Consider the following 15,259-nt stretch of genomic DNA (forward strand, 5'->3'; position numbering starts at 1 on the left):
GTTCTTATTGGTTATCGCTCATCGCGCCTAGTGTGAACTAGGCATTACTTTCTTTGGAGAAGAAACAAAACTATTTTAATTTGATAGAAAATTCTTGATTAATCCATTAACATCGGCAAAAATTAATAGAGTATACTTTTAACATACCTAATCAAATATTTTTGTCATTTTTATTTCATACACTGTTAGATATTAAAGACGTAATCCCTTAAATAACGTTTTATTAATTTTAACTATCGTTTATTAAAATGTGAGTCAATTCATTTCTGTGGTCGAATCAGTTCCTTAGTTTCAAAGTAAATAACGTTTACATAATGTATTATATTTTGATCGCGACGATAGTTATTAGTTACTGTGATCGGCAAAGATATACTTTTGTACGTTTAATCCGTAGACGTTCGAATGCATATAAATTCAGCGTGAAAAAAACTACAGGTTGATAAAATTAGTATCCTAAGTAAAAAGAAGATGCTTTCTCCCCAGGAACTTTCGCGAGTCACGATTCGCCGCACGATCGCGGAGTTTGACCATTAAACTTCTAATCGTGGTTTAGAGTCCCCGCCGCGCCGCGCCGATGAATTCGCATGCGCTTTACTATTGGTTTTGCCGTCCTTGTTGTTTAAACTTCAAATGCACGGTTAGTCGTTCATTGCTTTTATTACTATGATTATTATTAGTGGCAGAGGGTATGCACGGAGAAGGAAACTGTAAAAGATGGGAGATACGATCCGGTAAAATGACTTTCAAAGAGACGGGCAATTTCGCGGTTGTATACGGTATAGCTTCGGAGTTCATAAGCTCGACGTCTAATCGAATCATATTCGATAAAAGTGGGATGTCGAAATTTACTGGACTTCTCTCCCCTTTCACTACGTTCTTCCGTAATTTTAATATATCACTATAATGACAAAAAAAAATAAAAAAAGAAAGACACCTATAATTGCGTTTGCAAACGTTTGCATGAATCAAAGTTTATCTAAGTTGTCCTAACAATTCATATCAATGAGTTGCAAATATGTGTAAAGTATAAAATATTTAAAACAAAATTTACGTTTGAATAAAGTAAAAAATTTTCTTAAATTGAAAGATATTTATCTCTTGTTATTAATAACAATCTTTGCACTGTGACAACCGTAATGATTTAAACAAAATTGTATAATATAACGTTCTTTCTGTATAACATTTTGATAATTATAAAAGAACATATTATACAAGTATACAGAGTCATATAAATTAATGTAGAATTAAAAAATAATATGTTTATTATATAATTAATGTGATAAATTGCGCTTTCGTTTTAATTATGTATTATTTTTTTGTGCGTACACAACAATATTTTGGTTTAAGACGATGACTGATACATCCTTATTATAATATTCATCCAATGTGTTAATTTTATCGCATATTTAACTGTATTGCGCGTTTATCATATTTATTTTGTATCTGATCTCGCATATATGCGTGCGAAAAGTATACAAGCAGAGCCTGGGATGTATTTTTATTAGCGCTGACTTTATTATATTTTTGCCGCTCTATCTGTACCACGTGAATGACGAGAGTAACATGAGCGAAAGGTTTTTATAGTCACCAACACATGGCTCTAGAAACCGTCGAGGAAACCCAGAGCAAAATGCGGTAACGAAATAGAATCCGGGTGGCATGTTATCGTATTTTATGTCACCCGTATTCTCGGCCACACTCAGATGCCTTGCACGGAAGTGGATATTTTTAACGCCGCGGATTCAGAAGCAGGAATTTCCATCACTTGAATGTCATTGCCCTCGCAAATGTTTGTGTGTGATCGATTTCCCGCTATCGGTTTATCGGAAACATTCGGCGCGTGTCCTCAAAATCAATCATCGTGGCGGAAAGAATAAATTTAAAGGCTTGAAAACTCGCCCTTTTAAAAAAGAATAGGGGCAATTTTTCAGCACTCTAAAAAAAATATGAGTATGGATTTAACACTATGCGATATTTATATTCATCGTACTGATGCTGATATAAATACCATGAGATTTAAAATTCAAATTATGTTGGTGGTGGTGACGATATAAAAGATACGAACATGATGAGAATTATGTAAACACCACATGGTGTTATAGTTACACTAATATTTTTTAGAATAAGGGAATATTCCAACATGAAAGAAAATAGTAGTCAATTTTTATAAACATAAAGTGGAAACTAGAAAAAAAAGATAACAAATAGTGCACGGAAAGAACGGTTTTGTTGGTATTATGTTTAAAAATTTAGTTAGATATACAGATCTAAAAATGTGATTTTGTTGAGGTATTAAAATAATTATTATGTGGAAATTGATGACAATGCTGGAGAAAGCTTTAACATTGTAATCAAACATTGTATTGTGAAGTTTAAGCGTCTGACATGATTTTGATAATAAACAAAATTATTTTTAGATTTGTATTTAGCTAAATTTTTAAATACTTTAGCAAAACCATTCTTTCTTCATACATAATTAATACATCTCACTAAAAGATGTATTGGAAGTGGACATACTATACAATATTTGGCTTGCGATATTATACTGAAAAGATTGAATTTCGCATATTTGTTAATCTTTCATTAATGTCAATCTACTAATTGGAACCAATCGAATGAAACGTCACTCTCGTTTCTGTTTCAGCTGTATCGTCATACATACCTGGCACATTACAGGATCGTGAACCTGGAGACTCTGTAAGTAAACGAGCCGTGTTTCGACGGCGTTTGTGACAATCATATCTTAAATTTATTCCGTGATTTCAAGTTCGGATTTGCATTTTAATCTCGGCCCTGAGAAGGGAGAGAGGATGAGAGTCGGGGGAAAAGCCGCATCGCGCCGCGTGCAAATTACAAACTGCGCACGAATTTAATCCCGCGCCGTCTTACCGTCACCACCTTGCCCGCCTCTCCAACCCCGTTCGTTCCGCGTCTGAGAACTTTCCCTCGCGGATTTGATCATTAACTCAGCATTTAGGAGCGGTTATATCACGATTACAGGCCCGCCGCTGCGCCGCCCGCCGGTTTCCGACCGTTGGCGTCCGTGGCGATTTCGCTCTCTGTACTTTCCCGCAGGCGAGAAAAATTAAAGCCATCTTCCGAGGCCTGAATTTATCCACACGGCTGCACTTTTCGCGGTATCGAGACATTTGCTGGCCTTGCAAAGACAGAATAAATCGTATCTTACCTTTTCAAGGGGGTCTCTCCACTTCCCTTAATTTCTATACCTATCCCAAAATTCGCGTGAGCTTATGCCAAGAATCACGCTACCTCCATTGTTTCGGCATAAATATCTTAATAAATATCTCGTTTTGCCGAATCGTCAGCATATCATTCTCCGATTCAAATATTAATTGAAGCCATAGAGAAATTAATATTAACAATCCATTTATAGTACCCTTCTTGTTAAATTTATTTGTACATTTCGTTTGTTCATCATGTTTAACTGTTTATACGTATATTTGCTTACTTGTTAGCTTGATGTGCACATATCGATATTGATATAAATATTATTACTGTTCTCCATATTTATTCTTGTTATTTATTTATGAGTAAATATATAAATGTTCTAAATTTTCTAATATTTAATGTATATAAAACGAGATATGCACCTAAATACGTAAGATACTTAAATATCTCTTTAATCGATGAAAAATTGTTTATTCTCATAATTAAGAATTTAGCATAATAATTGAAGATAAAATTCGCGATGTGTTATGAGTTATGACCTTTATAGAGATGGGAACAATTCTTTTGTATATTAGTCAAACTTATCCCGGAGCTTAAATCATCCGAAAAACTAGGTCGCCTGTAAAACTCGCAAAATTTCGAAGACCAATTTCTCACTATCGCGCGAAACCGCAAAGACTTTCTCGAAATTCGCGGGAATAGCATCGTCCTCAGAAATAGCGGTTCCTGTCGTTCACACTACTCCAGAGGAACCGATGTGCCTTGAGGTCCATCCACGCGGAACCACAAGGCTGCTGGAACTCGTCCTATAGTCAAGAGAGCGCGAAATTTTGCCGTTATGTATATGTGGATGCCCACACGGCTCCGAACGGGCGAATCTCACGATTTGGACTTTACCGTTGCGCTTGAGATCATCGTTCTCAAATAGTCGCGCAAATCAAACTTCAGTCCGTTTCTAAACGCGATTTGTAAAGACCGCTCGTCATCTTTGTATGCACGTAGAGCGGCTGTTTCATAGTTTAACCGCTGTAAAACGAGCGGATATATACAGGCTCTTCGCTGTCACGTTTGAGTTTCATCGGTGGTTTTCGGGAAAATTCTAAAATGGAAACCGTGAATGAAATACTGCAGGATTATTTTGAAAATATAAGAATTTCAATTTTGATGTGATTTCACGTATGAAAACATATATATATATACGACCTAAAATCAGAGGATAATTATTTAATTGATAAATTTTTAATATTTTTAGAAAGATATATATATATATATATTTATTTATTTCTTTTTTCTCTAAGACACACAAGACGATTACAAACGTTATGGAATACAAGAGACACTGACATTCGCGTTACGTGTAATCGATAACAGTAAAATTAATGTTATTTTATGTTCATTTACTACAATACAACGCAACCTAAAAAACAATATTTTCTAGGAAATGTTTTGAATATTTTGAATTATTAAAATTTTGCAATAATTAATTTAAAATGCATTTTTAGTGTAATATAACTAATTATAAAAAAATAAAAGTGTGTATTTAAAAAATATGTTTATTTTTGTAATTTGCGCATTATTTTATTGTAGCAATAAAAACATGACAATTTTATAACAGTCATGTCGTTATTGCAGTAGAATGTAACAAATGAGTGTCCTTCTATCAATTATTTTACGCATTTTCAGACATCAAGGGAAATATACAGGCTATTATCATAAACGAATGAAATGTCAATTCGTCCATTTTACGATAAATTTTACGGATAAATAAAATCCATTGTGCGGCCGCTGCATCGCCTCTATATCTCTGACGATAGTTTCGCGCGAGAGTGAAAATGTAAACGCGTATTCTTAGGAAGACGTGCAATGGTATATATCCTGCCTCTGACACATATATCGAGCACAGTAGTCGCGTCGTAATCTTACGTCATACGTTGCGTGCGTTTTGACATGAAGAAGCGATTTTTCTCGCGGAGCGTACGCCTCCGAACATTTTTCGAGACGTGAAAAACAATGCTGGGACAGGCGTCAAAATAAATTCTTTGCGAAATTCACGCTTGTTTGCATTTGTATTTGGAGCGTATCCGTTCATTCGACGTAGTTTATTGTTGAGTCTTAAAGAGCACATTGTTATTATGATTATATAAATTTGTTATTTTATCACACATTATAGCAGTTAACTATTCTTAATTGCCAATTACTCATTGCAATAAATAACTCGGGCAATTATCCGTCGAATGGTGTACAGCGAAAGCACGAACTCGATGTTTCCAGATGGCCATTCTAACACAAAATTACGGTCAAAGCTGTTTAACTTTGGACCATCAAGTGGACCGTTCTTTCATTCGTAACACATATTTTTGTGACGCTAAAGTATGAATCCACACTTACTAAATTTTTTGTTATTAGTTTTAGAAGAAGTTTTACAGTGTTCAATTACATAAAAAGTTATAACATTTGAACTTAACATGAATATATTTTGGATAGAACAAAACTGTGAAAAGTAAGATTATGAAATATAAAAAATTATTCCAATTATTTAACTATTTAAAAATTATAAAAGTGTTTTAAGGTCATTAAGACTTTTATGTTCCATTTCAGGATTAAAAAAGAGATTACTTCCTGTTGCATACAACATATATATATATATATCATTGTAAAATAATGTAGTAGATGACGACAAATCTAACATTTACTTTTTATAATTAAAATCTCTTTTAGAGTTCATTTTTACAATGTAAAGAAACTTTTAATCTTGGCTTAACTTAGCCTTTGTAATTTTTAAAACTAGAAAGAGATAAAATGTAAATAAACCAAGATTAGGGTTAATCTACATTAGCAAAAATGGATATTATAAGATTATATCATATCCACACAAAAGTAATTTTCTACTTTGTGAAAGTACTGAAAGTTAACCACAACGCGACTAATTTTAATATTTTTATTTACCGACTTATTTTTTTTAGATGTTGAGAGAGAGCGCTACTTTCAAAATTATTTTGCAGCACGATTTTACGTTTGCGAGGATAAAGTAATCTGGTACGAGATGCTACTAAAAATGCATGTTATATCGAGTTATTCTTGCAGTAAATCCCTAAAATTAAAGTATACCAAACGCGAAGATTTTTTTTACGCCAGAATTTCGCGATGATTGGTTTACACGTGGCGGCAATGACACGCGGAGAACAGTTCAGGTGGAGGGGTGGGAACTCGCCGTCGTTTTTGGCTTTCGGTGTCGTGATAAAAGGCAGAACGAGAATGTACACCGACATGCCGGGACGAGCAAAGGAGCGAAGGCAAAAGAGCAAGGAACGAGAGCGAGACGTAGAGCGGGCGGGTAAATAAGCCGTGAGAGTTACCTCGCTTGTATATTCAGCGCTAGGCGAGGTGAAACGAAGCGAGGCGAAGCGAGGCCAGGCCGGGCGAGTCCTGTGTCCCGCCATAAACCCGGTTCGTACGCCGCATGAATACCGGCGCCTTTATTTATGGCTTTTCGGGAAGAAGTTTGCCGCGACGGGACGACGAGCTATCCAACGACGACACGGCGGTCGACGTTGCGCCTTTACGCTATTCATCGATTTTCCGCGGCTGGTTGAACGGCGCGCGGACAAAAATACCACAGATCGTTGCGCGAATCCAGCCAAAAGAACCACCGGCTCTTTCTTCTCGCGTAGATAGAAGCGATCGAACGGTTCGATACAGTGTAGCATTTTGGTTCAGTTTTCTTTTTAAGAATTCGCGAACACATTTATCTTGTGAATCCCAGATAATTTAATCCTGAAATCCGATGAACCTCTGTTTCGAACAAATACCTACTAACAATAAATATAATTTTTATCGTGGCTTTGCGACTTGTATTCCAAAGCGAGGATTGTTTCAAACATAGTTACTACAAGATATTTATTATCTAACAAACCTAGATTTTGTTTAGAGAAGTTTATTATTATTTTTGAAAATAAAAGATTTCACGGAATAATAAAAAGAGAGCATATCAGCCACATGCAAGTCTTTTTCGCGTAACAATTGAGATCACTTTTTATTGCAATTATACATAATTAATCATAAACGTTTCGACTTTCATTAGGTCATAATCAGTATGCCTAACAGTATTACAAAATTAGTCTCGAAATGAAAAATTGATCTAATATAATGTATGTCTACCTAATCAAAAAATAAAATTAACGTACGTGTATCTTAAGTCAGAAAACGCTTGCGTTTTACATTCTTCGTAATTGGATGTAGATTCTCTTGTTACATTGCCAAACATCTATTTTATCCGTCATCTCTCTCAAAATTCTTCAATTAATGTATGGATATAAAAATGTGACCACGCATACATCACAGAAATCCCAATTTCTATGAAGGTGCTACGATCAACTATTATTACTCTGTTCCAGATCGTAATAAAATTCTCAGAGAATAAAATGATGAGTGTAGACAAACTGTTCAAGTGAGCGAATTGCGTATGAATTACTGTTTTATTATAAAACCATTTCTTCACTCCCTTATTTATTTTCATGGAATTTTATCGGTATTCGAGAAAGTTTTTAAAATTTTGTTTTTAAATTTAAATTCAATTTCTTTTTAAAAATATGGTTTTTTAATTCTTTGATTATTTTTTGTAGGACAGACACATAATCTCGTGGAATTTCTGTCTTGTAATTTACAATGTATAGTTTGTTTGTATGTGAATAAATAATATATAAAAAAAATTAATAAATTGGAATAAATGAAAATAATCTTGTTCATTTTTAATAACAGCATTAATAAAATAAATATTTGTTTTATTGAAACAAGAGAGCACAATGGATTAAATTAATATAATAAGATTATTCCCATGCAATTAAATTGATGCTGTTAATGCATTGTTCTTTCCATGTAAACGATAGAAACATTGATTTTTAGAGTACTCGTAAACTTGAAGCGATTTTCATGAGCATCTTTTTCCCACACGTTATACGTGTGGTTACATAATCGTAAACGTATTTGTTTGTTCCATCTGTAATCTCGGGAGCCATCACAAGATCAATTTCAGAACGCGCGGCAGGCTTTTGGTTTATATCCGAATGGCTCCGGATTTTATTGTCTATAGAAAAGACGCTCTCTTTCTTCATCCTATCGTTTCTCCTCTCGTCCTATCCCTCTTAAACATTTTCTTCCTATTTTCTTCCGAATGTGTACATAAGTGTGTGTATGCATCTGGAAAACGTATCTGAGAACATATGCATTTGTGGACACATATTGCGGCGACGTAAGATGAAACTCACATGTTTCACGATATGTTCGAAGTTCTTTTATAGATTGGAATTTTCGTAAAAGCAAGTTTTCATAAAAATACAGAACGTCGTGAGAACGTAGCAAAATTCACGCATTATTCTCATTCAAGTTCTTTCTACTTTTGGATCATCGATATCCACAAATAAGCTGATTAATAGCTCAATTAAACGAAAAAATTGGTTAACGATTTCATTTTGCAGAAGCAATCAATGAGTTAGAAGATTGTGATATATAATAACTGGCAGATGATATTGGTGTTTTTCAAAAAGATTGTTTCCACACAATTATTTAATTGATCTACCTGTGCTATGGGATAGCGGTTCAGTGACTTCATTCGTTTCCTCTCGATAATGTATTTGCCAATAGTTTGTACGCGAATGGATTCCGATAGTTTTCCATATGCGGAAACGGACGCGTTGCAGAGTTGGCAATCTGCCATATATCAGAGTCTGATCTCAATTTTGAAACTTTAATTCGAAATGGATAAAACCTTTATCCGAAATAATAATGAAAAAAGACAATAGCATTGTTAACACGCGAAGAGAACGCTACGTCGCGTCGGATTGTCATTTTTATTTATTCCTATCGCACGTCTTAGAACACCTTATTGTTAGCAGTCTTTAACCCGACGTTTAAAACAGTAAGATATCGAACTTTATTGTTGGAATCTTTATGTGAAATAATTAATAAAACAAACTATGCTCTTGTAATTGTATGTATATTCATAAAATGTAGACAGCTTTGATACTCGGATAAACAAGTGGTTGGAATGTTTTCCGTCGATTTACATTGTCTACATTGTTGGATCTACAATGATATTTTTACGAGGCGCGAGGGCAAAAATCAACTTCCCTTAATCGGCTTTTCTCAAGCCCTTTGTAAATAGAGTCTATCTATAGTTGCGAACGAACGACGAAGTCTTTAGTCTTGGTAGAAATTACCCGATCAAAACTTAATTTACAAAGAAAACGTAAAATGTGGACATTAGAAAAAACATTAGAATAAAATTATCTTCTATACACTATATCTTTGATATTTAAATTTCTTTCTATTCTACGAAAATTCTAAATGTATAGAAAAAAACGCAAAAAAAACGAAATTATAAAATTACAAATTAAAATTGAATAAAATCAAATAAATTACGGAATGAAAAATGTTACAGATAACATAAAAGATATATAAATGTATTATAATGTTTAAAGGGATTTGATAAAATTTTATTAGAACTATTAATTATTATAACGTAACTTTCTTTATATCAAATAAGTTAATTAATATACATAATAACATGATAAGAGATAATTTATTACCAGTAATAATATATAATTCTATAATAGTTTCTGTCGTACTGAAAGGACATCAATAATATGGTTTGTTATATAGTGTTACCAAAACACAGAAGCAATACGCTGTTAGTCAACCCATTTCGATATTAATTGCATCTCTGAATTACAATCGTAATTATTCCCAGAGTAATTACTTATTCACCGTTTTATTTGATCATTCCCTCGTCGGTAATAATCTCCTCGCTATTGTTTGTGGATTTCGAATCTTTGATGAAGAATTTGTGGTCCGTATTACGTTTCGCTGGCAAAGCCACCGTGACAATATGGTGCCGTAGGGTTATGCGGGACTACATTTCTGGGTTGTCCAGCAGTTTCAAACTAGTTCCCGCCTAAAATCATACAGAGTTACGATATTATTCAAGCGAGACACAGTGACGTCATTGTTGGTTGCAGCGACCGGTCACGAACGCTAAGCAATAATAACGTGAATGTGATCCGATGGCGTTTATATCGTCCTCTATCCACGTCTCAACTTTATAAATCCGAATTTCAATACCGAGCTCATTACAAGAGCGAATTTGTTCTACTGAAATAAGTGAGCGAGACTACAGAAGCAACGTAAATTCACTCTTTTAAAAATTAAAACGCTTGTACATCTTTTATGTTATATATAACATTTTTAATTTTGTAATTTATTTTATTTTATTTTATTTTTATTTCGAAGCAACTCACTCAATGAACTTAATTTACACTTTTGTGGTTTCGTCTTTCGTGTCTTACTTTTCTTTATTGTCTCGTAAATAATTCAGAGAAAAAAATTTTCGTAAAAAGTGTGTCACGGCATGTCGTCCAACGAGTAGTACATTAGCGAAATCAAAAAATGTAAATATGTATATAAGATGTATACTTTATGTTTAACTGTGCTAATACTTGACATCATTTTTCATAATATTTTTTTTACTTCTTAATTTAAAACAATGGTGTGTTTATGTATGTGTATCCTATTTTACCTTCCTAGATTTTACTATCTTTTTCTTTCTATAATTCTGTTGCTGAAGCAATAAAAACATGTGAAGTTAACTAGCGCAATTCAGCACAAATTTTATTTTATTTTTTTTTCAAAATGGCGGTGCTAATTTCACGCATATAATAAAAACACTTTTGCGTTCATAAAATTTTTACCGTGACATTTATCTTTGAAACACAATGTCCTTTGAAAGATACTGACTGATGAATTTCATTTACAGCGGAAAACGTGAAATACAAAAAGCGGAAAAGTTGTTGAGTTTTTTTTCGGAAAACGCGAAAACCGCGAGTGGTCCTTGCAGGTTCTTGCAGGAAAGAGCACGCAAGCGAGAAATATCTAAAATATAAACTATTGTTTTCACTGTATTACAAAATACGTTATTGTTATATTTACAGAACAGATACGATATTGGCGGCGAATGAATCGACGCCGTTACAACTTGCAACTTGGACACCTCAAGGCAACGCCCTGATCTACGTTCACCAGAATAACATCTATTATAGACCAGAGGCAGAGGTGGCCAATGACTATCAAATAACCAGCACGGGAGTATTTGGAACTATTTACAATGGAGTACCGGACTGGGTTTACGAGGGTAAGTAATCTAATTGAAGTATAATATTTATTCTTTATTAGAGTTATTTTACAAAAATTTCCTATTTTCTTTATGGAGACAAATTTTTATGAGACAAATTTTCTTTATGAACAAAATGCTTAAAAACATGGCTGTAATATCTATTTTCAGTCTTCTTTGTAGTAATTTTGTTCCTTTTTTATTCTTTTAATCAAAAGTAGAACAAATTAAAATGAATGAAAGAGATGACAAGAGTAAATTGGGTTAAGGATACGAGTGTATCTAAACGTGCAAATCTCGCGTAAAGCCGATATATCATATTGTACTTTTTGTGACCAAACTAGGATACAAAAGAGTATTTCAATTCATTGCGCTTGTACACGTATGGCAACAATTCAGCGAACCACGCAATATTTTTCATTTATTCTTTGAAGGATTTGTTTCTACAAAAAGTACAACAACCCCTGTTCGACTCTAAAAATATTTTATTTATTTTTTATGAAATACCCGTTTAAAGCGGACCTGGCACGCCAACAACGTGCTGGGATACAACAATGCAAGTACGATACGTTAAATAATTCGACGAATATTGTCTACTTTGTAATTTTGTTTAATTGAAATACGTGAGATTACAGAAAAACGCCTTGTTGCTGTATATGAACGCTGTATTGAACGCTATGCACACCACTCTTCTCGTGCCAAGTAATAAGAAATTAGCTTTATGCTAATTGCTAATTAGAAATGCAAATTGATACGACTTTTACGCAGTCAGAAAGAAAATATTTGTTTTCTAATTCTACGCACGTACTGTCTTTCTTTGTCGACGCTTTCTGTCAACTTTAATTCACGCGGAAACTAATATATTGTTCTCTCATTTTGAAAAGTAATATAACTTGAAAAACGTGGTTTTCAAATTATTATGAATAGGTTAAGTAAACATTATTCTGTCAATCATCAAAAGCAAGTAAACTTAACTTTGTTTTAACAAATCATTAAAATCGTGATATTTAAAGGTGATTATTAAAAAATTGTCATTACAGCTCAACAAAAGTTTTTTAAGAATCGTGAAACAAAAATGAAATAACATTTAATAAAGTTAAAAAAAATATTTATTTTATGATATTTGATTAATTAGTTATTTCCGATTAAATTGAAAAACAGTTTTTTCTTCTTCCTGGGAAACTTAATCTTCGTTTGTAATCTGGGTCTTTTTTAGTACAAACAAAATTTTATCATTCTCAAATTTCTCCGAAATAAAGAAAAGAATTACGTTCTCTTTCTTAAAATATCTTGCAACGTTTCTATTTGATAATTCAATAGAGATGTTGAAAATTAAATCCTGAATTTTTTTACATTTTTGAAAGCCTTAAACATTAAAAAAACTTAAGTTGGTAAAAAAAAAGCACGGATATCGTAAAAGGAGTAAAGATATGATTGCAGAAGTGTTAATTTTTTTAGTTGTTACTTCTAAAGTAAGGGAACTATAATATATACATTCTAAAGAATTTTCTATGAAATCCCATATGCAAGAAATCAAATATCTCTCATATATATTATCGGATTGTATATGATTATATCTATTGTTTTTAGTAAAACCCGAATCCGAAGTGAAACTAGTAAATATTGCGAATTTTTAAAATATTGTATATTAATTGGATTGCAATTTCCTATTTCGTGCAAAATGGTAATATAGCGCTAATAAAAGATGCACCATATATTCACGTTGCCGATGCTCCTGGGACCTGTTCGCGTTTGCATATCGCTGAACCTTCATCAGCTATGCTCTTTTTCCACCCTTGCTTTGTCCCTTTAGACGTTGTTCCTCGTTTTACCGCGCGGCGACAATAACAAACCAATGGATGAGGCGCATCAAAATTCATCAACATCAATCAAGAAAGTCCGCGGACGCAACGTGAGAGTTACGATTTCACTTCCAGTAGATTTACTTCCTATATCCTGAGTGACGCCCGTCACGATGAATATGTATGTCACGGCGATAATAAATTCGGTATCGATTTCCATGGATGGAAACATGCAGAGAAAGAGGAAGGCAAAGATAAAAATAATAGCTTTCCAATTTGTTTCAATCGTATGAAGATACCCGTAATTAATTCAATTGAAATTTTAAAGACTTATTATTATAGTATTTTTTACTCGTGAAATACGTCCACGAAAGCTTCGGAAAATGGAAATAATTCCGTATTGTTGATATATTAAAAAATTTGATTAATTAAATATCCCGCTTTGTAATTCACACATCGCAATAAATATAAAATCGACTTTATCGTTGTACGCCGCTAATGATCGGCGGGGTGAATGATGATTATTAATGTTCGCGATTGTTATTGTCATTGTGCGCTTATTATTCGATAGGTTCGCATAAAAACGTTCGCAGCAGGGAAAAAGCTCGCTTAGTATCGTGAAATCGGGGATAACGAGTGGAATCAACGGCGCACCTATATTTAAAGGATAAACGCGGCAAATTGACCGGATTCATAACGTCCGTGCTATTGGCAGTTGGGTCGGGGCAGCTGCCGTCGTTGAAAAGCCGGGGGCATGATTTAAAATGCGGAATCACACAACGCGCTTTTACATGTACATATATTCGACCGATTGCCTTGCAAGGCCAACGGTCTCGTCCTCGTAATTCTGAATACTGCAGCGCTGACTGGAAATACATATCTCTCGCCACGCGGGATCACTATATTTATTTTTCACATTCCTATGTTACAATCATTGCATCGAAATGTCGAGAATTTTTCAATTAACAACATTGGATTTTCAACACTTCCTTCGATAGTCCAGCGATCCCGTTTCAAAGCTTTTTTTTACTTTCTTTTCTTCCTCTCTTGTTTTTTTTTCTATAATATTTTATTGCAGGATTTTTTAGGGAAATATAAAACGTGATAAAATATTTGGAGATATATATGGTAATACATAAATTTGGAAGTATTCGAATAGCGCAGGTTATTCAAAATTATAACAGGTTACACGCTAAAAAATATGTATATAGTGTAGATCTTATACAGTACAGGATTCATAACATTGTTGCAAGATTTTTGATATTACTGCAATATTACTGAAACGTTATAATGTTATTATATTAATATGGAATGTTGCTACAGTATTATTGGAATATTTTGTACTCTATGAGGATTTAACGTGAATGTTAAAGATAATCACTGTGCTGATGGTGATTTAACAAAATAAGTTTTAAGCCGTGATGTTAAATCTCTACACTTATGGTATTAAATCCTTTACGTTGGTATTTATATCAATATCAATACAGTGAGAATTATACAAATATCCCATACAGCACAAAAGCTTACAACAATATTGTTGCAACATTTTCAATGTTACTACAATTTTACTGGAACGTTCTATGCTATATGGAGATTTAATATTATAGATTTTAAACCCATGGTATATTAAATCTACATTCATATTTTTTATAGAGCATGTAAATAAGTAGGTGAAAAATCGAGGTTTATTTATAGTCTCTCTCAACATCCAGCATCCAGTTTGTGTAATCAGTAATCACTATATGTATACGTGCTTGAAGTTCTCACCATTGTATGTGATCTTTCACACAATCGATCGGCGACTAGGCCGAATAATTAAATCGCGCCGCCATCGCGCGTCATGTGATTGATCTCTCCGCTCGTCTCGGCGAGTAGATGATAGAAATTGTTTACGCATCTCTGTTGTTGATTTATTGCTAAAGTTGCGAGTGAATCGCGTCGTTTTGCCGGTCGACGCGGCGCCCGGTCCGCGTTTTGTTTTCCATACCGGAAGTGGCGCCACAAATGTGCGAGATCGTGGTGGATTCTACAGGGAACTGATAACTTCGTGATATATCTGCACGCAGATGCGATATCAAGAGGACCAAAACAATGCTGGTCGTCCATT

General features: G+C 33.7%; 1 protein-coding gene across 1 annotated transcript in view; it reads left to right on the plus strand.

The window, feature by feature from the left end:
• LOC108780856 (venom dipeptidyl peptidase 4) overlaps positions 1-15,259 on the plus strand; it is a 142,043-nt gene that overhangs the window by 71,877 nt on the left and 54,907 nt on the right. The window contains exons 6-7 of the mRNA XM_018548670.1: positions 2,645-2,697; positions 11,172-11,371. Coding sequence (XP_018404172.1) covers positions 2,645-2,697; positions 11,172-11,371 — 253 coding nt within the window. The remainder of the gene's footprint in view (positions 1-2,644; positions 2,698-11,171; positions 11,372-15,259) is intronic.

The sequence above is a fragment of the Cyphomyrmex costatus genome, unplaced genomic scaffold, assembly GCF_001594065.2.
Source record: "Cyphomyrmex costatus isolate MS0001 unplaced genomic scaffold, Ccosl1.0 scaffold75, whole genome shotgun sequence".
Taxonomy (NCBI): domain Eukaryota; kingdom Metazoa; phylum Arthropoda; class Insecta; order Hymenoptera; family Formicidae; genus Cyphomyrmex; species Cyphomyrmex costatus.